The sequence below is a fragment of the Tachypleus tridentatus genome, chromosome 1 (genome assembly GCF_004210375.1).
Source record: "Tachypleus tridentatus isolate NWPU-2018 chromosome 1, ASM421037v1, whole genome shotgun sequence".
Lineage (NCBI taxonomy): Eukaryota > Metazoa > Arthropoda > Merostomata > Xiphosura > Limulidae > Tachypleus > Tachypleus tridentatus.
In genome coordinates this window covers 163,898,997-163,925,273 of record NC_134825.1, presented here as the reverse complement: position 1 = coordinate 163,925,273, position 26,277 = coordinate 163,898,997, and the positions used below count along the sequence as shown (strand labels likewise).

Genomic DNA, 26,277 nt, shown 5'->3' with positions numbered 1-26,277 from the left:
ACCCTTTAGAGAATATTCTATAAGCTGGTATGTGGACAAATTTGAATACAATCTCAAAATTTCACTTACTGTTGTCTCTTCACCAGAATTACATTTACCTTTAGTTTGAATATTCAATCCAGGTACAAATCCCTAACACATAAGTTGTTCTTTGTTACCCACTTAACTGACACCCTTGCTAACACAGATATATACAAATCACCCAACAACGTTTTTAACAATTCAGAAGCAAATGGAGTGAAACAGTTATTCAATAAAAGAAGAAATCAATCAAGATTTCTCCTTTATAAGACTTCATCTTTGAATGGATTCATCCAGTTGAGACTCTTCCATGAAGCATATGCTTTCATGTACATCTGCAGTTGTTCTAAACAAAAATCTACCATTTTTGCTAGTAATTTATCAGTTGTTAATGCCTTTTCTAAGTGGATATAAGAATGTCATCTGGTGGCTGATACCTTGACTAGTACCTTTCTCATATCTGCATGCAAATCTTGCATAATGTTTGAAACATTAGAGACAAGAAGACCATTCTTCATGTAATATGTCATGGCTCCAACCAGGATGGTGAATACTTTGTTGCTATATATGATCATTTCTTAGCCTTGATGTTCTTATTGCACTGTTTTTAAGTTGTTAAGACCATTGTATGGGCTGCCTAGGTTTTGCTGCAATTTTTTCTTGATGCCTACTGACTAAGCTAGTTTCATGACTTGACTAGCCTTTTCAGATGAGAATGAAAGAAACCTTACCCCAGGAGTTATTACTTGTCTCTCTCTTTCTGAGAACCTCCCACTATAGACACAGAAAAGTATGATCTTGAATACCTGTTACACCACTACATCTGACCACACCTGAGACTGTGCATGGCTTCACAGATATATACATGTTTCTTGGCCCCTTTACCTCCTTTATATATTACTTTAGGGGTGATGAGCATGATCAGGTGTCTTGCTGAGAAAAATGCCTTTATTTATGATGATGTCCACTTTTATGTCCAGTTTCTTTAAAGGTTGATCTACTCCACTAGTTCAATGAATACGGTCAAGTGACTTTGACTGTGGTTCTTAATGCCATTCAGTCTCTGCTTGATAACATTTTTTGTTTCTAGTGGTCTAGGTTGTTATATTGCTGGCTGTGATTCCTTTTGGTCCTTATAATAATTCTTTATTTACCTCATTCATCTCAGTGAGCCTACCTGATTCCAAATCTTCAATATGTCATTATTATTGACAACATGAGAGGTTCTTAACAATGAAAGGCTTTTTGTTGGTATTATTATTTCCAGAAGTAAGTACCTGTTTAAAATTTATTTTAATTCTAAAAAATATAACACTTTTTTCAATAAAGTGAATATTTTCACAGAATTGAGGAAACACATGATAATTTTACATTTCGCAAATACATCATTTATTTACTACTATGGTTTTGCCAATGAAGGTATCATTGAGCAAGACTGTTGTTATGAATAAATGATATATCTGTGAAACAAATGTGTTTTTCTTCAATTTTGTAATTATAGAGATTTACCAAATACTGACATTTCCAATTATAAATTATATGACTATATTTATTTTTCAGTTCATGATTATGTTTCACTTTTTCAGAACATTTTTAATACTAAAGGACTATTAAGATTTCCTACACTTAGGAAACTCAGTTCAACACTTCCAAAAAACTGATGATTCTTAGTTTTTCAATCCAATATACATAATATCAGGTCATCCCATAAGTAATGTCTGAAAATTTAATACAGAAAGTGCATCATCATTTCTGTCTCTGTAGAAGGTTTTAATGCCAAAAATATGTAGTAGGAGATGTATAAAAATGTTCAGACAAATAAAGTAAACTAATCAAACTATGGAGATGGATGTGTCTGAGGAGCACATTAGACATATGACCACCCAGCTAGCTAAATCTGTTGAGTAGATCATTAAAAATGCCAAATGTCACTTTGCATCAACACAGTATTTGGTAGATCTGGGATTTTTGAATCAGTGGTGAATTATGATTTTAATAAAGGCAATAGTACAGCAGAAACTACATGAAACATTGAAGGTGTTTTTGTTGTGGAGTTTCTCAATGAAAGAAAATGTTGAAAGTGACTACAGCTTGAGTGATGTGCCACATTCAGATCGTCTTGTTGAGTTTAATGATGACTTGCTGCTGGCTGCACTTGATGAAGATTGTGCTGTAACAGTTGGAGAAATAGCACAGATACTTAATTCAACCCATTTAACAGTTCACCATCATCTGCAACAGCTTGGAAAGATGTCAAAACTTGGAAATTTGGTCCCCCGTGATTTGACAGAAGTCAACCTTAGAACAAGAGTACACATTTGCACTTCTCTGCACTCTCGTGAATGTAACTCACCTTTTTTGGACAAGTTAGTGACTGGAAATGAAAAATGAATATATTATAAAAATATTAAGTGCTGCAGACAATGGCTCAGTGCAGGTAAACTGGCTAAAGCACAGCCCAAAATGGATCTCCACCCTAGGAAAGTTTTGTTAAGCATTTGGTGGGATATTGTTGGTGTGATCCATTTTGAGTTGCTGCCACTCAATGTAACGATTACATCAGATTTCTACTGTAGTGCTTGAATGTTGCACTGAAAGAAAAAAGGTGTTGTGTTACACCTTCAGCAAGGATCACATCTATGGGAAAACTTCCACATCCTCCTTATTCTCTAGACCTTGCCCCATCTGATTATCATCTATTCCGAAGTTTGCAGAACTATCTTGATAGAAAAGAGCTTGGAACACATGAAGATGTCCAAACTAACCTCTACATTCTTTTCCTCCAAACCCCAAGAATTTTAAAGAAATGACATTCAGAAGGTTGTGAATCATTGGCAGGAAGTAATTAATAATAATGGAACATACATTATTGATTAAATAACATTAAAAGCATTTGAAATCCATTCTATTTTTCTGAACCTAAAATCAGACATTACTTAAGAGATGACCTCTTCATAATAATTGATGAAGTAAAAATTTTGAGTTCCTAAATATTGAATCTTCTTGGGTCATTTGGTTAAAACATCTGTCCAGTGTTCAGAGTTAGTGGTTCAAATTATGCCCAGTTTCAGTTTTCATGTTTTCAGAGTTATATCAATATCACCAGGTGATGTACCAGTCATAATCTTTTCTGTTGCTATTTTTCTACTGCTTTATATGATTCACTGCTATGAAAAAAACATTGATCTGAATGTCACAAAAGGGAGATAGACTGAGGGTAGTTGAGTGCTTGCAGTGTTATAATGTAGAACTGTTTCAGCATGGCTATATGAACCTGTAACTGTATATGTAAAAAGAAATGTTTATATTTAGTAACTTTACCTGAAATATTGTGTGATCAATTTCTTCAAGAAAAGTTGACTTTGTGTGATTAAAATTATGATGCAGGTTCAATCCAATTATGTTTTGATTATACTATAAAAGTACTACTAACTGGGCAAGTAGCTCAGTTATAGTCACACCTCTGATATGGTTTTATTTGTTTCATTTACGAGAATTTTATAAGGTAAATTAAAATTTTAAATTTAATGTCCATACCATTAAATATCTTATGAGTTGAGCCAAACAAGACTTGGTGATAAGCATGCTAGACAGTGGAGCTGATGGTTCATGGTTTCTGTCCCATTGTTGCAAAATTTCTCTCCATGCTTTATGGTTGTGGATGTATTATAAGAGTAACAGTTAGAGCAGATAATTTTGTGTGTAGCTTTCACAAACATTTGTAATAAACAAATAATTGTATGACATTTCTTACAGGACTTTCCCTTCATCCTGTACATAATGTACGAGAATGTGAGTTAGTGATGGAACAAGGCTGGAAAAATCGATCAGTAGGAGCCACTCTGATGAATGCAGACTCATCTCGTAGTCATTCTATCTTCACTATCCACTTAGAGATGATGGACACTGAGGTAGAAGGTGATCAGCAAATTCGTCAAGGAAAACTCAACTTGGTAGATTTGGCAGGAAGTGAACGGCAAAGTAAAACAGGTAAATTTATTTGCTTTTGGGTAATAAATTGTAAACTTAAATTTCTCCTTATTTTCATCAAGGTGATAAAATGTAATTATTTAAAATTTTATTTGCAATAACGAACTCATTTAATTTGTTACAGTGTTGGTGTCATTATGATATGTTAAAATGTATGTGATTTAGCTGCTTATGAAATATGAATGTGAAATATTTTATTTATTACTAAATAAAGGTGATACTTGTTTTAGGCTTTTAGAAACATTTTATTATTAATATTAACATAAATTAGATAAAGCAGCAGGATGTCTATAACATTGATAGACTTATAGGTGTAGTGTATTATAATATGACAAGTTTGGTTTAAATGTAACTATATATAACTTTTTCAATATTTCCAAGCCTGGGTGATTGAATTAGGAGCGAAACAACACAAGATATTTTGGAAACTTCTCTTACTATTCCTATATGTTGTTTTGTTTCATTCATAACCATTAAAAGTATGAATACTTTGTGCTTAGCTGCACTCATCATATTCTTGAAAACGGTTGTCATACAAGAGTCAAATAGATTACTAGTATTACCTCTTTGCATGTTATATTTTCAAAACTAATTTGACAAACTGACATCTCGTTACCCTCCTCAGTGAGGCTGAATCATTTCACATAGCTGATTTTATATTCTTTTTTACAATAACATTAGGCTAACCATTACTGTTTTTCAACATGTTTGTTTTGATTCGTAAATAAGTCACAAGAATATTCTCAATCTTATAAGGTGAAAACCAAAATGAAAATGTCTGGCTTATTGTTAAATTACATTCACAAAGAACCAAAATCTAGTATAGTATCAGTACTGTAATATTATGGTGATAACTTTTAAAGATGCTCATCTTGCTGTGAATATCTAAACTCAGACGTTATTAAAATATCAATAATCAGCAAAACCTTAACCACCAACTTATGATTCTGTACACAGGAGCTACTGGAGATCGGTTAAAGGAAGCTACCAAAATTAATCTTTCACTGTCAGCACTGGGAAATGTTATTTCAGCTCTGGTAGATGGCAAGTCTAAACACATCCCTTATAGAGATTCGAAGCTAACCAGGCTTTTACAAGACTCTTTGGGAGGAAATACTAAAACCTTAATGGTTGCCTGTCTGTCACCTGCAGACAATAACTATGATGAAACTCTAAGTACTCTAAGATATGCTAACAGAGCTAAAAGCATCAAAAACAAACCAAAAATTAATGAAGACCCTAAAGATGCTTTGTTACGAGAATGTCAGGAAGAGATTCAGCGACTGAAGGCTCTACTCAGTGGACAACCTCTTCCTATTGTATCAGCTGGTGAGTTTTTGAAATTTAAAATTTCTTATTTGTTAAAATAAGATGTTTCTAGTTTAAGTTAAAGTAATTTTACTTCTGAATCTTCATGAATATTTTCATTATGTTTTACTGACATATGCCTACTAGGTTTGTGGTTAAACTTCTGATTTGTATATTTATTTCCATTAAATCATTAATAGTGTATATAACACATTATTGTAAATAAATATGTCTTTTTTTTTTGTGTGTGCTAGAAGTATCCACAGATTAAGTTGATTATGGCCAGGTGTTGTCAGTAAGTGTTCAAAGCAGCTATTAGACATAAAAGATTTAAATGTTTATCTAGGCTTATGACTTTACATACACTGATACAAAAGTGAAATGTTCAGCTCATTTACATATAAAAAGATAAAGAGTGCATATAGTTTTTTTAAGTGTCACAATATGCAGTACTCATTAATGGACAAATAATATAAAATTAACAAAAGCAGTGAAGATGTAATTTGTTGCCATCACTTAACTCACCACTTCAATATCAACTATCTGTATAGCACATCTCATATCAGACTGAATAACTTAATTTTACTTGCATGCATCTCATCAAGTAATTTTAGAACATCCAAGCTAAATAGGACACTCTGAAACAGCTTTTAGCTTCTGATCACTGAACTTTAAGTTTGAGCTCTGATCATACAAAATGAGGAAAGAAGCTAATGTGTATCACAAGACAATAAACCATGGCATGGAAAGCATTATCTTAATAAACCATGGCATGGAAAGCATTATCTTTTCTATTAAGAGGCAGGCAGTTTCCTATAACTTTCGTTCAAAATGATTACCTTAATTTCCACTTATAAACCTATAAACAAAATAAACGTATCTCAGTGAGATCATATTAAGACTCTGTTTTAAAATCAATATTTTTAGCACTATGAACTAAATTCATCTGTACGACAAACAATTCTTAAACTTTATTTTTTTTTGATACAGTACACCACCTCTTCTCACATGAATAGTTATTCTCATTTAGTGCTGCCCTCTATAAGCAGAAATTTTACCTGTGCCACAAGCTTTTTATTTCCTTTGTATTGGAACTGATGATTTGTGTGTTTGTTTTGTTTTTGAATTTCATGCAAAGCTACACAATGGCTAGCTGTGCTGGCTGCCCTAATTTAGCAGAACAAGACTATCAGGAAGGCAGCTAGTGATCACCATCCACAGCTAACTCTTGAACTGCTCTTTTACCAATGAATAGTGAGATTGACCTTCACTTTATTATGCCCCCACAGCTGAAAGGTCGAGCATATTTGGTATGACAGGGATTCGAACTCACAACTCTCAGATTGCAAATTGAGCTCCCTAACCATCTGTCTATGTCAAACCTGAAACTAACAGATTCCAATATGTCTCTCCTGTAAATCATTATGCATAAACCCTCCACTAATAGGAGTGCAACATATTCTCATGATGTATTTGTCTTCCTCCATTTCATTCTGACACTTCTCATTTGGTAGTACTTGTGTTCAGGCACATTTGCTTTCAGTGCTTGTCATGTGCTTTGTACTCATATATTTAACAGTTTCAATTCTAAAATGGGGTTTCTTCATTAATTTTTTTAATATATCGAAGATGTCTCTTACTTTAACTTAATTTTCCAGTCATTATATTTTTTATTTCACATTTGCATTTGTCTATCAAACATTTTTGATTGATTCGTATTTCTGAATTTCTTGTTACCACTTCATTATTCATATCTTGTACAAGTGCACTTTCACATGCTTCTGGTGGGGATTAGTTTTCATTATATTTATCTGTCAAGAGACTGATCATTATGTTGATAAATCATCTTCTGAAGAAGCTAAACATGTTCAGGTTTATAAATGTTTTGATTGTCTTTTTCCACTACCAGACTTAGCCATGTCTTCCTGTGCTTAACCTTCAGAATCAGCTATGCCTAATACAGCATTTTCAGACATGATTTCTTAGGTGTGTGATGTTTCTCTAATTTCATATTATTCTCATCCTTATTTGTTGTATGACAGTTCTTTCTTTCATTATTTAGTTTTCCCATCCTCCACACATATTAAGATTCATGCTGAGCAATTTGCTTCACAATTGGTTGAGGTTGCTAGCATTCCTCACCCACCATAGGTTATGGGTTAGTTTTCTTTGGTGTACCATCAAGTTGACTTCCATTTCTCAGCTCTCAGCAGTTGGGATCTACCACTGTGATGGGCAATCCCTGATTTTCCTGTGCATTTAACCTATGTCCAGTGTTCTCGCCTTTGACTCACACTTATTTCACTTCTGTGGTATTTATCTACCATTCACCTCCTTTTCATTGAGATACACTGAGATCCTGAGAATGTTTTGAAAATAAACAAAACAATGGCAAGTATTTAGTTTTGAGGAAAGGTATTCCACTTTCCCAACTGAGGTGTTCAAGGATATAGGTTATCCCTCTTTGCCCCACTTGCAAATAAATTTTTTAAAAAGTCAAGAAATTTCTTCTTTTGGAGTCAGTAAAAAGTTCAATTGATGCCTATTGCAAGATTTGGTAAATGTCTGGAAGGCATCAGCACAGCAAAAGCCCAGGCCTTCAGTGATAGAGGTGGTGACAAAGATGTTGACAGAGTTGTAAAGAAAAAAGGCAAGTCGGCAGGATCTTGATGAACCATTAACTTAAATGATTAATGGACCTTTACTTGGGCCACTCAGGGGTCTATAAATTCAATGCCTTGGCTAGGATGAACAAAACGAGCCAGAGAATTAGATGTGGGGGGAAACAGGAGATCCCCAAGAAAAATCTATGGGCCTTGCTCCCCCTCTTTATCAGCTTTCGAGGGCCCACCAGTTTATCTCTAAGCTTTTTTGAGGGATTGCCTCTCCCTTTTTACCTCCATATTGACTTGTTTGTCGTCATCGGCTCTTTCTTTACATACATGTAGCTTCTCTGTTGCTGGGATCTTCTGGATCACGATACAGCTATGTCCTGAGTTAGTTTGCTGCCCATATATCTTTTTCTTTCACCATATGTTTTCAATTAAGTACCTTTGAGTTTCGAATTACGTGTGTATTCTGTGTATCAACACTCTGCCCTTTTCTCTTTAGTAGCTTCTTTATTGCAGTCAGAACTGTGACAAGCCCCTATTCCTGTTTTCTATTCCAGTCTTTTTTAACCCTCAGTTGTTTATCACTCCAGGTATTCCTCGTCATTTCATTTTATTTGACGTAGATGTGAGCAATGCTAACAGTATTAGTGACTGCTCAGTGGGAACTCAGTTGTGCAAATTTGTTCCACTTTAGCAATCTTTTACCACAGTTTGGTGGGTTATTCAGGTTTTATCAGAGGAACTTATCCTCCAGTTTCTTCCTCCCTCCTTAATCTTGAGCACCTATTTCCTTCCTTATGCCTTGGAATCCTATCACCTGCTAACATTTGTTAGAGACAGTATAAGACAACATTTTGTCTCAACAAACCATTGAACCTGTTTATCATTTTTTCCAAGCTTTTATTCTAGGCTGTTTCTTGTCCCCAAGAAGACTGGCACCTTAGTTTACATCATTTTACCACGGAATTGTTTCTCACCCTCAGATGAGCTTTATTTCCAGGTTTGTGGATGACTGAGAGTGATGTTATAAATGATTATTTCCACATGGTAATATCTTATCAGTTGCAACCATATCTTCATTTTATTCATTACAAGGTGGCTTATCAGTCTTTCACACGATCTTCAAGCTTGCATTGGTCCTGTATGTTTTTTGTCAAGTGGTCAGAGCATTTGTTCATCACCTACATGGTTTCAGGTTGTGCTTTCATCACTATATAGACAACTGGCTACTATTAGCTTATCCCAAACATGAGTCCTCCATCATACTCATTAGCTGCTTCTGGAGGTAGTTCCAATAGGCTGTTTAATCAAATTGAATAAGTCTTTCCTTTAACATACTCAATATCTTGTTTATTTTGGTGGTCCCCCTGGAGGACAACATTGAAACTTTGGATTTACAGTGCAAAAATCAGTGGATCAATTCCCCTTGGTAGACACAGCAGATAGCCCAGTGTGGTTTTGCTATAAGAAAACACACATAATTTGGATATTTTTCAATACACATCTCAATTGGGCCTGATCTTCACCTCTTTGGCATCATTTTATGGAGCTATCAGTTCTCCATGCTCTTAATGCTCTCTCTATTACATGTTGTGAAGCTCTATTAATTTTAAGGATGTGGTCTTTCATGGCAACACTTATTGCCTTAGTAAGTTATTTTTATTATTTTTTATTTTATTTTCAGAATTCTTATTTTTCTGTTTATTATAATCACTCATTGTTTGGATCCTGCTCTGTGATAAATAGCACCTGACCAGGTATTCTTTAACTTTTGAAATCTACACTGTTGAGCAATGTGGATTAGTGTTTTATAATTCCATGACCACTCAATGCACAGTGCAGAGATGGGGTGTTTCAGAAGATTAGTTGTTAGTTTATTCTTGTGATGGATTTGCTTCATAAATTTTTCCATCCCAGACTGTACCCACGCATGGACTGCATGGGTAGAACAGAAAGGGATAGTTGCCCATCCATGCTATGCCTTGTATTGAATAAATCTATATGGCCTGCTTTTAACAATAGGATTTTGTAATCATTCATTGCATTGTCTCAAGTGTTGTTTTTTTGCTGAACTCTCTATCATATTTTTAAGTTATTGTGGATTGTTATGATTCTTTCCCTTCTGTTATTTTTTAATGGCTTTTCTTTTCAGGATGTTAATGCACTTGGGGTGGTTCTGGTCAATTTCACTTTCAAAGGAGATGGTTTACCTTATGTAGACATTTTTATACCAAATGTCGAGTTCCTGAATCGATCTATCATTTTATCACATTCGCCTTGTTCATGAGTCAGGTGTACTAGATTCCCTCTGGTCTCATAAACTAAGGGTGAAAATGGTATAATTCTTTTTCCCACCTCTGCCAGATGGCTGGGTTTTGGTTTGTAGTTGACTTGCCACTGGTATGATCCTCCTTTCTAAACTCACATGAACATTGGCATCCAGCAGCTGGATTTTGGAGCATCATCAACATGCTGATGATATGATTCTCATCCTACCCTCATGTTGATGTCAGTTCTCAGTGGCATGGGTTTTGGATATAGTTAACCTACTGTATATGGTTTATCGTGTCCTAGCCATTCTACACCTAGGGGCACATCCTTTAAATTTTACTCATTTTTATACTTTCTGGGATTGAGTTTCATAAATATTGCATGGTTTGGATCATGTTATGACCATAGTTCTCTCCCACTTGGTTGTGCTTCTCTGTTTTCCACTTGTTTATGTGACATCTCTCTGTGATGGATGAAGAGTTTATCTGGTTCAGAAATGGTGCAGTTCCTTCAAATCTGACTGTCTTATTTTCAGGAATATCCTTTGGATGCTTCTTTTTTTCTCTCACACCAGTCCCTCCACTTATTCAGTGTGGGATTCTAGCTATTTATGTAAGAAGAGGTACTGTACCATATTGGAAGTTATAATATTCCTCCAAAATGTACTTATTTCCATTCTCATCCTTTCTCCTCACATAAAACTGGTTCTTCTATCTTCTGCCAAAACTCAAAGTGAGAGTTAGGTGGAATGAAATATAGGAGTTGCATGCATCACGAGAGTGTCTCACACCCATTTGTGGAGGATTGATGTATACTGATTTCCATGAGAGAAGCATTGGAATTAGTCATTCCCAATTAAAGAAAACTAAAAGGCTTGTAGCATGCATAAAAATTGTTTTTGCATATAGAGGACAGCACTGAATAAGAACAGATATTTATGTGAGTATAGGTTAGTACCTTTAAGAAATACATTTTCAGTGTAGGAAAGTTATAGCTTCCAACCACCAATGCTGATTGTTTTATAGATATTAAATGTATTCTCTTTGCTTTGAGGTTACAAAACATAATACTTTTTTTTTTTTCGAACCATAAAATCTGTGAAATTAGGAGTTCATAGCATAGGTGACTATACCACCATACAGATTGTACCAAAAGATCTGATTTCCATATAATAAAGTATTACTGTATTTCTTTAAATACAGCTTTTGCAGTAACAAAAAATTAGGTGGATAGATAGATACATTAATAAAGACAATCCTGCATGCTAAACTAAAAATGCTTCCTGTAGTAAATCAATACACAAAGAAATTCAAATCTGTAATCATTGAATTGCATTAATTATCAATTGGGTATCTATGCTGTTGACATCTTTTTAACTATCTTGAATGGTAGTGACTGATTACCATACCATATTTATGTCATTTGCTCAATTTTATGAACGAATTTTTATATATGTTGTCTAATGGTGATGAAAGTATTTTCTATGCCATGTTTTCTTGCCTTATGGTATTCCCATCCTACAATTGTTTGTTTGTTTCTGAAATTCATGGCTATCCGAACTTGCCCTACCTAATTTTGAAGTGACAAACTAGTGAGAAGGCACATAGTCAACAACCTCTCCTTCTAATTTTTGGGTTTCATTTGCAAATGAAATGTTCTTAAATTCTAAAAAAATAAATTTTCACTTTCTCTTTGTATTTAATTTAATATATTCTAATACCATTTTCTAGGAGAAGATGGTGAGGAAGAGAAATTTATTTCTGAAAAACTTCGAAAGGTGGGATATCTGTAGCAGTTTAATAGTGTATTTGGGAATATATCAGGTTCTCTAAAGCCATTCCATAAATATTATTACTTTTTTGGTATATTACAGTCATGTGATTCAATCAGTAAGGTGCATGATTGTTGAGGTTTTTGCATGTGAATGAGTTTTGATACTTGTGTTTGTAAATGTCAGTTAAATTTTGTTTTATTAATACAAAATATAAAGGAAAATGTTTTTTTATTTGCCTTTTAGCGAAGTATAAAAGCAACATTTTTTTCGAAACTGCATTATTAATATAATTACTTTTATTAAAATTTTCAACTAAATTGTTCTCTGACCAAATGTTCTCATTTAGGATATAATTTAGAAATATATTTTGTTCCTCTAATTCTATTAAAATCCAATTTCAGACTTTGACGAAAGGGATATTTCTTATTTAAAATAGTTTGTCATAATTTGTGCATTACTAATGTTAACTTGTGATCAGAGAAAGCTAGCTACTTAGAACAAAACTGAAAAATAATGTTGAAATTAATATAACTAGTAAATATACTTTTCTCATGTTGTTTGTTACAAAGATTAGAATGCATTGGTTTGGTACCCAAGCTGTTAATCATAATTTTGGCAATAAACCATTATGAATGCACTCTGTTCTGCATAGGATAAAGCTTGCTTTGATTATACCTACAAACAGTCAAACAGATTTTATTTTTGAACAATTAAATCGTCTTAGGAGCACAATAAGATTAGTATGTGTCTGTTGAAACTGATGCCTTTCTACAACATAACCAAAACTTGTAGTGTTTAACTCAATATATTTTATAACTGAAGCTCTATAGCATTGGTCCAGTTGATCCTTGACGAACATGAAATCTCAACTGACCTAAACACAGCATTTGATGCTGTACAATTCACTCTGGAAGTAAAGTGTAAGTTCATTCACTGTTGAGCCTCACTGAAGAAGCTGGTTTCTTACTTTATGTTGCAAATAATTATTCCATTTGCTGCCCTAAAGCCCATATTGAATTTTTAAGGAGTATGTTTGGCAGCTCAGTTTTTGTTGGTCATATTGTGTAGATAGTGGGCAATATGTGATATATTTAATATTCAAACTTGACTAAGATGTCAGTGTACATATCAGTTGTCTGATAACATGTCCAGAACCTTTTTCTACAAATCTGAATTTGCTAAAATGAACTACCACTTATCCTTCTGTTTCTCAAGGTTTCAGCATTTGAACAGTTTTACCAAACTGTATGCCAGTCAAAACATTCTCTTGCTAATAAGAAGTAACAGTGATACAGAAACAATAACCAAGATTTAAATAACTAAAAAGCAAATAATTAAAACTGACTTAATTTGGGATTGTTGTTATTTAAGTGCAAGAAGTTTACACAAAATATGCACAGTCAGTCATGTATTCTCACAATAAATAAAAACATACTGGTTATTTTAACAGTTAGAAGAATATTAAAACTAACATTTCTGCATAGTTCTAAGGAGTCTTACCTATTAGAAGTTTTACTGCTCACCCTAAAGTAAAGGATTTTATATACTAATAAACTATCACCCATTGAAAACAATTTAATCAAGTCTTATTTTCCTTCTAATTCTCTTTCTCAACCTAATTATTTATTATTATTATGGGTCTCTATCCCCATCACATGACGAAAATGCTTTGAAAATACCTATAGGCAGACTTTAATTGCTACTGGATAGTCCACATTATAAGCTATTTACATTAATATAAATAGTAGCATGAAAAGTGGTTTATGGCTCCATGAGAAAGTGATTAGATGTAGCTACTATCAATGTAACTTAGCAGGAGTTTCAGAAAGGAACAAACCACAGATCTGGAAATGTTTTTATAGTTTCTTTAGACCTGCTGCACAGAGCCTCCCAAACCCTATGTCTGAGCAATTCCAACATAAAACTTCCATCATCTTCAGGAAGGCCAAGAAACCAAAACTGAACATCACTAAACATGAATGCAGCACACTGAACCACTTAAAATGAGACAACATAAAGATTCTACCAGCAGACACAGGAAACAGTATAGTCATCCTTTACGTCAATGATTATGACATGAAGATCAAACAGTTACTAAACAAACACCAATATAAAATGAACACCAATGATCATGTAGAAATGACAGAGAGACACATCAATAGAACACTGATCAAACTAAAGAAACAAGGTTTAATCAACGGAAAACTAGCCAAAGATCCAACAAAAATTTCCCTCCTCAGTTCTACAGACTACCTAAGGTACATAAACCTAATATACCTTTAAGGCCTATCATCATTGCTAAAACCTCACCTTCCCATCAACTGACTATCTTTCTAGTATCTATCTTATCTCCACTACAAAGAAACACTGAACTTCATAGTAAAAATTTGACAAATTTCATAGGACTACTCAGAAAGATACACATCAAATCCCAGGATATTGTGGTCAGTTTTGATGTCACAGAACTATTTACCAATGTTTCAACCTCAGAAACCTTTCACATCACTGGACAACGAATGCTGAATGACAACTCTCTACCACACAGAACAGATATGAAAATAGATGCCATAATGAAAGTAACAACCTATTTTCAATACACTGAGGAATTCTATGAACAAACAGATGGTCTAGCCATGGGATCACCACTCTTTCCAATCCTAGATGGTCTAGCCATGGGATCACCACTCTTTCCAATCCTAGATGGTCTAGCCATGGGATCACCACTCTTTCCAATCCTAGATGGTCTAGCCATGGGATCACCACTCTTTCCAATCCTAGATGGTCTAGCCATGGGATCACCACTCTTTCCAATCCTAGATGGTCTAGCCATGGGATCACCACTCTTTCCAATCCTAGCAGACATTTTCATGAAAGACTATGAAGAAAGAGCCCTTTAGTCCACACTGATAAAACCAAGTTTCCACAGACGGTATGTTGACAACATCTTTGTTATTTGTCTCTACAGTCATGAAAACTTACCAGCCTTCTTAGAACATCTCAGTTCCATAGACAAAAGAATTCACTTCACTATGGAAATAGAGGAACAAAACAGTCTATTGTTTTTGACATACTCATCAGCAAACGAGCAAGACAAATTAAATTACCACACGAACAGATGCTTGAACTTCCAATCCTATCATCCAACCTCAATAAAACATGGTATAATCCATTGCCTAAACAAGAGAGCAAAAAACTTTTGTGATAAGACATCCATCAAAGCAGAATGCCAAAAGATCGTACAGGGTTTTATACAGAATGGTTACACCTCCTCCTTCATCAAAAACTTTTTAAAGAAGACCACAACAGAAAGAAAAGATGAAAAAGTCACTACCATTACCATCATTTACCTACCATACCTGCAAAATTTCAGTGAAAATCTCAAATACATAGCCAAGAAATTCAACATAGAAGGCCAGTTGAAATCCTATAATACCTTCAGATCCATTCTGGTAAAATCACAAACAGTGACCTACCAAAGAGAATCTCAAAAATGCCATCTATGAAATTCTGTGTTCCTGTAACAATACATACATTGGAGAAACAGGAAGAAAACTCACAACAAGAATAAAAGAACATATAGATAGTACAAAACTCTTGAAAACACAAAATTCAGCCATTGCAAAGCATGCCACGTCAACTGGACACTGAACAAACTGGGAGAAAACTAGAATCATTTACACATACAAATTCTGGACGACAAGAAAAATCAAATAACCATTTTATATTAACACTATTAAACCTTCACTAAACAGAGATTCCAGATTAGAGGTGAGTAACCTGTGACTACCATTGGTTGAATCTACCAGAAATCTATCCTCCTATCAGAAACAGTGTTAATCCAACCAATCATAACACACAATCCACCAGGATACTATAAAAGACTGACAACACCTTACACACACACTGACGTGAAGACAAGAGGCAGAAGACTTTTGAAAGGTTGTCCTGTACTCTTGTGTCTCCTCAACAGCCAGTTTCCATCCATTCTACAAAGTTTCATGATTCTTTAGACCTTCTTTTCATTCCTGAGAATGTTTCCAAGTTGAATTATATCTGTTTGAAACTTATGTCAATTCTCTTCTATAACAAGAGCTCTATAATAGTGGAAAAATATTCTGATGACTAATTCCTTTTTGTTTTCATGAATATTACTGTTAATTTTATGATTTTTCAAACAATTTATATTAACAAAAGAACTGGTAATTTATTTGGAACAAATTATATTAACTATAAATTAATTTTGACAAAGAAAATTGTTAGCAAAAATAACGTTACCTAGTTTGGCCTAACACAATTTTTAATAGGTCAGCTCTAAGTTTTAGCTGTGAACTGTTAACAACTACATTTGGTAAAATAGTTCCAAAATAAATAAGTTTATAAAAATCAGGCAAGTCAAAACTGACTAAATATGTGAAATAGAATGCTGATAAAAACAAATAAATTCTAAGATCAAAGGAAGTATTTTAATACTTTTATAAAAAAATAAGTGTCTTATAACAAAAAATTTGAAATTTGGCATCTTAAAAATCATTAGAAACTAAGTCAAATTATTTTTTGAGACAAAACTTAATACTGTTTGATATGTTTATCCTATGTTTCATGCAATTTGATTAAGTATTTCCACTGTGAAGAGAAAAAAATCAGTCACAGACAGTCCTGTCTAGAAAGATTTAAAACGTTTTTCAAGAGATACAAAGTAAACTATGGGTTTAAAGTGAATCTGGCTATGAATGTGTAAAATAAATAACACTTGTACAAACTTAGGAAAAATATATAAATATATAATATTTTGTTTTCATACAAAACAGGAGTACGATGAAAAAATGAAAGATCTTCAGGACAAATATAAAAAAGAACAGGAATCTAAAGTAAAACTACAGGATGACATGACTCGTCTTAAAATGTACTATGAAGAAGAACTGCTAAAAGTGAAACAGAATAAACATGAAGGTAGTGCTCCAGTAAAGATAGAAGATGCTACTGTGGTAAGAATAAATGTTCTGAGTGTATATAATTAATTTTAATAAGATACTGACTTCCTCTTATTAGTTATTCTCAGTTGCTGCTGCCCACTTTGAGTGTTACAACTGTGACTTACATTTTTCTTGTGCCTCAGGTGTGAACAACCTAACGATAAATTTATAAGCTTTTTTCATCTGGTCCAACTTTATCCCCAGACTTTGCTGAGGTTCCTGCTGAAGTTGGTGAGCCTTTGCTGTTTAACAAGGACTTTGATTGTCCTTTTTCCACCTCCAGGGTTTGCCAGTCGTTCCTGTTCTTGAACTGCGGAGTCTCCTTGGCCTAATTCGATCTTCATGGACTTTATATCTCAGGTTTATGATGTTTCTTTCCCTTCTCCTATTTCTTATTCACCACATCCTTTCTTATTACATTAACAATCTTCCCAATCTTTCAATTTTTTTATCTCTTCCCTGAAATTCCAGTTCTTGCTGATCCATTGATCTCACAGTTACATCAAAGGATTGGCATGTCATCCCCCTCTGAGGGCTTTTTTTTTTCTAACAATATGCTGTCTAGTTAGTTTTAGATCAAAAGTTGTTAGGTTATTTTTTATCCATTTGGGCACTGACTCCTGAATCCTATGTCTATTCATATGTCCAATATCCTTGGTTGCTTCTTACCCTTACCTGCTTCTTTCTGTGTCCTTTCTACATACACCTTCTTCTAAGGCTGTCTACAGAAATACTGTGGTGTTTCTTAATATATTCTGTTCTCCTCCATTTCAGCCAGCATCTTGTCCTCAGCTCTGGCATTTACTACATGCTCTCTTATTGTTGAGACCTTAATGTATGTGTTACCATATTGACTTGGGTCTGTTTACTCTTAACTTATCTTAGAAATTTACATATGGCCTAAGTTCTGGAATGTTATATATTGATACTGTCTTAAATATTATCAAGGCTTGATTGACTTCATTCTACTAACATTCCACCTCTCCAAATATTGTAGCTCATTTGTTTCCATCAAAATTATATATGCTTCCAAATATCATTGCTTTTCCCACATTTTATTTCTCTTCTTTTAGTGTTCTTTTCTTATCCTCAAGATCCCATGACATATCAACATCTGTCAGAAAGGGTTCAGGTGTTGCTCTTGCAGCAGGTAATTGTATCTGTTTCCTGTGTTTAAAGGGGTTTTTATTACAGCGTATTTCATTATCTTCAAGAAAAGTGGGATTTGGTGGCTGGAAATCAATTTCTCTCACTTTCACTATTTCAGTTCACCCTAGAGTCAGCTCATGGATTGGATGACATTAAGGTATGTCTCCAACATTTGCCTAAATATATAGCTATCACTTCAATTTCATCCTCATATTTAGGTTGTCCATCCAGGGATGGCTTAACAACTTTGAGCCATTCCCTTCAGATTATTTTCAGCACCTTTTGTTGATTTGTCTGGGCTTTTGCATGGCAATTCCATACTCAGGGACAGCAATTTCATTATTACATGTAGTCTTCCATGAATTCAATGGTCCTTCTCTGTCATGTCCATATGAATCTTTTCAAGGAGGTGCCTCACAAACAATGTAACCTTGCTAGGGATCCTCTTTCTAACCCCAATTTCCTTCCTCCTTCCATATGAAACAGTTTGCATTGATGGCTGGCATACTGCTTCTTTCCATGTGTCTAGGCCTACATCTTTTTATGATTGCACTGTCCTTTATGGATGGTGAGTATGGGTCAATCCTCAGGAAACTTTACACCATTTATCTGCAGACAAAAGTGATTTGCTTATCACTGTTCTGATGCTTCTCTACTGGTTGGGTCTTGCATCCTTCTCACCCTACATTGTATGGAGATAATTCCCTTGAACATTTCTATGGTTATGGCACTTATCACCCATCTAGGAGACACATGATCCAAAAATCTAGGTTTCTGAACGTTGGACATCTTATTCTGGAATAAAGCACAACACATATGCCTTATTGTATATCACAATCTGTTTCTTTGTTTCTGGATTTCGTGCAAAGCTATACAAAGAGTATCTGCACTAGCCATCCCTAATTTAGCCATGTAAAACTGGAGGGAAGGCAGCTAGTCATCACCACCCACTGCCAACTCTTGGGCTACTCTTTTACTGACAGATACTTGGTTTGACCATCACATTATAATGCTCCCATGGCTGACAGGGTGAGCATGTTTAGTGTGACTGGGATTTGAACCTGCGATTCTGAGATTACAAGTCGAGCAACCTAACTACCTGGCTATGTCAGGCCACTTTCAGTCTGTTCATAGATCATTTTTCTAACCTCAACCAGATATATCCCAAGAAGTGGACATTATATCCCCTCACATTTGTTTTGTTTTTTCTATTGGTTGGGTTTTCCTCCTTTGCTACATATCTCAATACTAAGGTACCTCTATTTGGATCACTTGTAACTTTTTCACTGTCTCTGGCAGTCAATGCTTTCAATCTGGATTAGTCACACACACACTTCTTTATATGTACCCATCCATCCTATTACTTCATTGGATGATTTCTCTTGTCCACTCCATTCATTTTTTAGTCTGCCCGATTGCTTCCTTTTGGCCACTTCAGCCTCAGTTTTCAAGGTTGCAACAACTGCTCCTACATCACTCATCCCTTGTCCTCTTCTTCCTCTCTTCTTTGTCAACCTCTATAACATGTCCCACATCCTTACCTTCACGTTCTGCTTCTTATAACATGTCCCACATCCTCACCTTCACATCCTGCTTCTTAACACTTGGCCTTCATCACTTTCTTGTTGGCTAGTTCCATCCATGCATCTTTGGTGGAAGTTTACCCAATCAACGAGGACTTATTCTGTTGCTGGTCTGCTACCAAGGGGATTCTCCACTGACAAGCCTAACATGACTCACGTGGAAGTCATTCTTACACAGCTCATCAACTGTAAATCTTTGGTCTTCTAGTTTTCTAGATATCAAACAGCAATATATCCAATACCTTTCATTTTTCAGTGCTGTAAGGTTTGTTTTCCCTTCCACTATGCTTTCCCTGCTTGTATGTTCCTTGCAGATATCTCTTCCTCCCTGGTGTCCAACCCTTCTGTATTGGGTCATTCATATGGTTCAACATTTTTTTGATTTACCTTTGTTTGTGTTCCATGCTTCATTTTATCCATAAAGTGTATTTCCTTCTCTTAACCAGTGGAAATCAAATGTTTTTTTTTATTTTATATTCACACTGGTTTAACATAATTACAAAACCACATATTAGTCTGATTAACATTGTATAAAACATTAATCTGATAACAAAGTATCAATTTATTGGAATTTATACCATAGCATTTACAGGTAATATCATTTCTCAAAAGATGTTTAGATACTTAAAATATATAAACTATTACTAGTTAGTTACAATGTAACATGTATTTGTTTTAAACATTGTATCTATTTATACTCTTATTACTCAGATATTTTTTTATCATTCAGTGGTGATATTCATTTTAAAAGTAATTAATTTTCATAGTTCACACCTTGTTTGTTGTTTCTAACTGTTATAAATTTCTGACTGAAAAGTAATGTTTAGTAGAAACTGTGTAATATTTGAACTTTACAGCAGATTGCTCAAGTTATATCAGGACCAGTAGCTACATTGGATCAAAATGGACATTTAGGCACTTCACAAACCTCACCAGTTTCACCATATGGCAGTGTAACAGGGAAAAGGTGAGGATATTGAAAAATATATTTTATTAATGACAGTTTTACACTATGAGTGATAACTTTTCTTCACACCTCCCTTATTCAATCATTGCACTTCTGTTTATGCTCTAAGTTTATTGAAGTGTTAGTGAAAAGATTGAAAAATCAGTCATAGCACAAATCTAAAGAAATATTTGTTCGTATCTAATGATGAAATCTAATGTTCTAAATAACATGGTCTATTACTCATTTCCATTATTATGTTAATGTAACATACTCTTTAAATGTCCAAAAATTCCACAATTTATTTTGAAGTTATTTTCACAGTTTTCCTTGGTTCAAAATAATTCTTCACATCCCATCAAAGTCTGGACCAATTATTAGGAGCATTTGGTCACGTTTCCAGAAGTTATCATGAAGCTGATACTTTTGTTGTTTTTTATAATATACAAATTTGCCATGGTGATAATTTTGCACAACATGTGCCAAAATATGTCTTTGTACCTATTTCAATGTATTTTCATACAAAAATAGATATTTTTTCTAGGTAACGCTGTGTAAGGTGTATATTCTACTTTAAATAAAATATAATATAACAGAATATACTACAAATACATTTTAGTTTGTAGATGTCATTCTCAGTAAATAATTATAGTTTGTAGAAAATTAGAACACCCTTCTTACAATCAGTTTACTAAAGTCTGAATGTCACAAACTTAGCTATTATTCTTAGAGAAACCATTATTATGATAATATGCAAAACAGTTTTTATTAAATGTTATTATATATATTAATTGAAATATTAAAATGCTTCTAATTTGAACTAGATTGGTTAATTATCATTTTTTATCTCTTTTAGAAAATCTGTGGCTGATATACAAGCACAAGCTTTCGAAAGGTGAAATGTTATGTATTAGTTTACCTGAACCTAATTTATTTATATTTATAACTTACATTGTAATTATGCTATTTTGAAATGTCATAAAATTCATATATATGTGTGATTTGTGTACGGGGGTATAAAGAAAACTTAAGATTATTGCCTTTCTTGTTGGCATGTATATTATTTCTTTCCAATTTGTTATCAACCTAAGTTATGATGTATTTTTCCTGACACTTTGTATACATTTTATTACCCTTAAGATTGCTGAAAGAGACAAGATTCATTGTTAAATATTTATTATAATGGATTTGTTTCTTTTAAGTTTTTTTAATAACAGAACTACTGAAAGTAGGTGAAAATATTTAAAACTAATGGCTCTGGTGATGGTACAAATAGAATAACTGATTACAAGCCTCCTACATATTAACAGATTCTTTCTTTTATCTTTATATTAGCAGGCTTGCAACTGCTATACAGCAGCCATTTCGTGTAAACCATTCAAAAGTTTGCCAAAATAAAAATAAAAAGATATATTAAATTAGAGGAAATCTCTAGCTATATGTTTTACTACTATTACAAGTAGCTTTACTAAAAAAAGCCTTGTATATCAACAAGTCATCAAATCAGTCATAACTTTACAATGTAATTAAAAAAATAATTGATTTCCAAGGTCGAAGAAACTGTTATAGAAAGTGTATTTTAAACACTTGTCACATCGTAGATCAAATGCTGCAAAGCCATGTTTCTCAACTTTTCAGTATCAGGAACCAGCTTGCTGTCTCCATTTTCTCACAAATCTCTAAAATTTAAATACAATAACAGATGCACAATTTAACTATGAATATTTTGTCAGTTTTTGTTTCTCTAACGTTTTTATAAACCCCAGGAGGCAGCAAAATGGCTGTGATAGACCGGTACTAGCCTGCAGACAACTGATTCAGAAACGTTGAAATAGAGGGCTTTAAATTTTTTTGAGCTGGAATGTACTTTGAAATTGTTTTTCTGTGTTATTAAGTTTATATGACTGTTAGTCAGTAATAGCTGTTGTAAATACTGTTTCTCATCAGGTAAATATGTTCGCATTCTAAAAATATTGCTGAAAAGTTTAAAACTACAAGAAAGTTATAATTTAAAAAATTCTAAAACTGTTTGTAAAAGCTAGTTGTTTCTAATGGGTTTCTTCTTTATTATGTTTCAGTCTGAACTTAATACATGTATAATATTACTTTTTAATATATAATATATATATATATATATATTAAATTATAAGATATTGCATAAAATAAAGTTGAAGATTGTTATTAATTGGTTAGTTTCTACTACTTTGAAGTAGATAATATTTTAGTTTAGATTTTATTTTATAAAATACGTGGAAATTAAATTTGTAGACACAGTAGAATTGCATTATAATAATCATTTAATGATATTCTACAACTTCAGACATTTTTTTATTCTGAAAATAATTGGCTAGTTACATGTGCTGTTTTTATAAAACTAACTTTCAGTGTTATTCATAGAGCTGTGAGCTTACACTGTGTTTTATTTATATTTATAGCTAAAATATCTTGGTGTTTATGACATTTCTGATGTTTGGTAGATAACATATACTCTTCAAAAAAAGAAACGCAAAAGGGATATTTTTGTTATTTTAAAGAGAAATATATGTAATAACGTTACAAGCTCAGAGTGTGATGTTACACGTGTTAAGGCAATGATTGTCAGAACAAAATGACAATAAAAGTTGTGCACTTTGAAAACGGAGGAAAACATCAGATTTTTCGCCAAAACGCATGCTTGTCCAATAAATTTGTTTGAGAAATATGCATGTTCTGCAAGTGCAACATGTGCAAAATCCCTATTAAAGTGACGGATTCTCGGTTTCTATGGCTCAGTGTTAAGCCACCAACACGCAATACAGTTACGCCAAGACTGACTGAAGCACAATGCAACAATGCCATTGGTTGCTTGGAAGCAGGCGAATCTCGATCAGATGTTGCCAGAGCTGTGAATGTCCACCCAAGCACCATCACAAGGCTATGGAATTGTCACCAACAACATGGATCAACTCGTGACCGTCCACGATCTGGCAGACCTCGTGTGACCACGCCCACACAAGATCGCTACATCCGGTTATGTCACACTTCAAGATAGGACCGCCACTGTGATGTCTACTGCCTCAACCATACCAGGACTGTGTAGGATTTCCGATCAGACCGTACACAACCGTCAACGAGATTCTTAGGCCTCATGTGCAACCCATCATGGTGAACGTTAACAACGTTTTTCAACATGACAGCGCCCGTCCTCACACAGCCCGACTCACCACTGTCTTCTTGAGACACCACAACATCAACGTTCCTCCCTGGCCCTCCAGATCACCAGATTTAAACCCCATCAAACGTCTTTGGGACGAATTGGACCGACGTCTGCGACGGCAACAACCTCAACCGCAGACTCTACCTCAGCTTGCAGCAGCTTTACAGGCTGAGTGGACAGCCATTCCACAGGATATGATTCGTCATCTCATCACTTCCATGGGCAGGAGATGCCAAGCAGTTATTGATGTTCACGGGGAGCATACTCGTTATTGACGTTGAGTGACGTTAAACGTCAACTAGTGAGCGTGGACTTCGCCTTTGCAGACTTTGGATGTTCAGCAGTGAATGTGCAAAGTTTCACACATGTCATACAGAACTACCCAGAATAAACTTGTTAACAATATGTCTCAAATTTTGCCTTTTGCATTTCTTTTTTTGAAGAGTATATGTTTGTATAGTATAGTGTACATGTATATTTGCATATTCAGGTCAGTCAGTTCAGTTTTTAGAAAGTTGTTTTAGTAACAAAAGAAATAAAGTTAATCAATTTGAAACCTTCACCAAATTGCTCTATTTTTTTTTAATTTTTATTTTAATTAATTCTGTTATCAGGCTACGTGAATTGCAGGCTCAAATGGTTGGTGGAGAAAGAGCTAATGACAAAGCACTAAAGGAGAAGCGAGTAAAAAAAAGAAATTATGCTGAAAAACAAATTAATCGTATTAAAGGTTATCACAATTTATGTGTTATTTATAAATAAAACATGTTTCATAAATTTCAAAGATATAATTATTAATTAATGTTTCATGTAATGACTAACATATTATTTCATTAAAGGATTGCAGTTTGGAAATACAATCTGAAGTAATCCCATAAACAAATTAATTGTATTAAAGGTTATCATAATTTATGTGTTATTTATAAATAAAACATGTTTCATAAATTTCAAAGATATAATTATTAATTAATGTTTCATGTAATGACTAACATATTATTTCATTAAAGGATTGCAGTTTGGAAATACAATCTGAAGTAATCCCATAAACAAATTAATCGTATTAAAACATGTTTCATAAATTTCAAAGATATAATTATTAATTAATGTTTCATGTAATGACTAACATATTATTTCATTAAAGGATTGCAGTTTGGAAATACAATCTGAAGTAATCCCATAAACAAATTAATTGTATTAAAGGTTATCATAATTTATGTGTTATTTATAAATAAAACATGTTTCATAAATTTCAAAGATATAATTATTAATTAATGTTTCATGTAATGACTAACATATTATTTCATTAAAGAATTGCAGTTTGGAAATACAATATGAAGTAATCCCACTAAGATACAATAAACTTACAGCTTAACGGTTCATTGTAGTAATTTTGAAATAAAATATTAGCTGTCCTTAAAATTATTTATGTGTTGTAATTTTTACATTAGCTTCACAAAAACATATATCTGCAGAGAACTTTTTAACTTGTATACATTGTTTTTAATCAATTGAGAAGTTTCCAGTGTCGGATTTGGATGGAACGGTTAGCCACCCCCAATTTTTATACTGTTTTAAAAAATGTGGCATACATTTTTTAAACAATGTAAAAAGGAGAGTAGTTAGCCACCATCCCTAAATCTTCCACTATTATATTTCAGAAGATTGTATTACTTGAGCTCATTTTAGAAACATTTTTCTTGTACAACTACATTGTAATAAAGAAACTAATATACACACATCATGTTCAGTTGAATATGTACAAGATTTTGTCACAGACTGAAATATATATTATGGTTTTTCTTCTTTGTCTTCCAGAGGCCTTATCCAACTTAGATGATGATGGTATCATGTTGAAAGTATATGATGACATTCATGTTGAACTAAAAGCAAAGACAGCTCTTGTCAAGAAAGCAAAGAAAAAAGTAATTTTCTTTCTTATTATAAGTTAGTGATATTACTTTATTTCTGTAGTGTGTGGATACGTACTTAAAGGTAAATGGACCAGTTTATATAGATTTTGCAGATCAGAAGTAACAGTAGTTTCCAGAAAATATAGTGATAGTATTGACCTACAGTGTAATAATGATGTTTATAGTATTTTTCCAGAAACAGTTAAATTACTTTTTACTGCAAGAAATGGCCATCTTACCATCAAGAATTTAAGTAGCAATGGTGTCTATACCATGTGGTCCTCTTTGTTTTTCAAAATATTCATTACCTTCATTTGTAGCAAAGTTTCATAGATTTACCTTAGGTAATATTTTATATGTTTCAGTTATGAAAAAAAATATGTTTTTGAGACACAAAAAAATTACTTGTGCCTGATTGAAAATAAAATATATAAAAAATAAGTTACAGCGTTAAGTGTAATGATTTTGTTTAGTGTTAGTGAGTTGTATATTGGAAAAAAAAAACTATAAATTTTTATTACTTATGTACATTTTATGGATAACT

The 26,277-nt window shown here is 33.5% G+C and overlaps 1 protein-coding gene across 4 annotated transcripts in view; it reads left to right on the top strand.

The window, feature by feature from the left end:
* LOC143229661 (osmotic avoidance abnormal protein 3-like) overlaps positions 1 to 26,277 on the top strand; it is a 59,342-nt gene that overhangs the window by 22,251 nt on the left and 10,814 nt on the right. For 3 of the 4 annotated variants that reach the window (XR_013015992.1, XM_076462292.1, XM_076462283.1), the window contains exons 5-12: positions 3,778 to 4,011; positions 4,969 to 5,340; positions 11,933 to 11,979; positions 16,785 to 16,961; positions 20,539 to 20,648; positions 21,484 to 21,522; positions 24,438 to 24,553; positions 25,639 to 25,745. Coding sequence is in view for 3 of the 4 variants with exons in the window: in XM_076462292.1 (XP_076318407.1) it covers positions 3,778 to 4,011; positions 4,969 to 5,340; positions 11,933 to 11,979; positions 16,785 to 16,961; positions 20,539 to 20,648; positions 21,484 to 21,522; positions 24,438 to 24,553; positions 25,639 to 25,745 (1,202 nt within the window). In the remaining variant the exon portion in view is untranslated. The remainder of the gene's footprint in view (positions 1 to 3,777; positions 4,012 to 4,968; positions 5,341 to 11,932; positions 11,980 to 16,784; positions 16,962 to 20,538; positions 20,649 to 21,483; positions 21,523 to 24,437; positions 24,554 to 25,638; positions 25,746 to 26,277) is intronic. The other variant, XM_076462307.1, reaches the window with a different exon arrangement.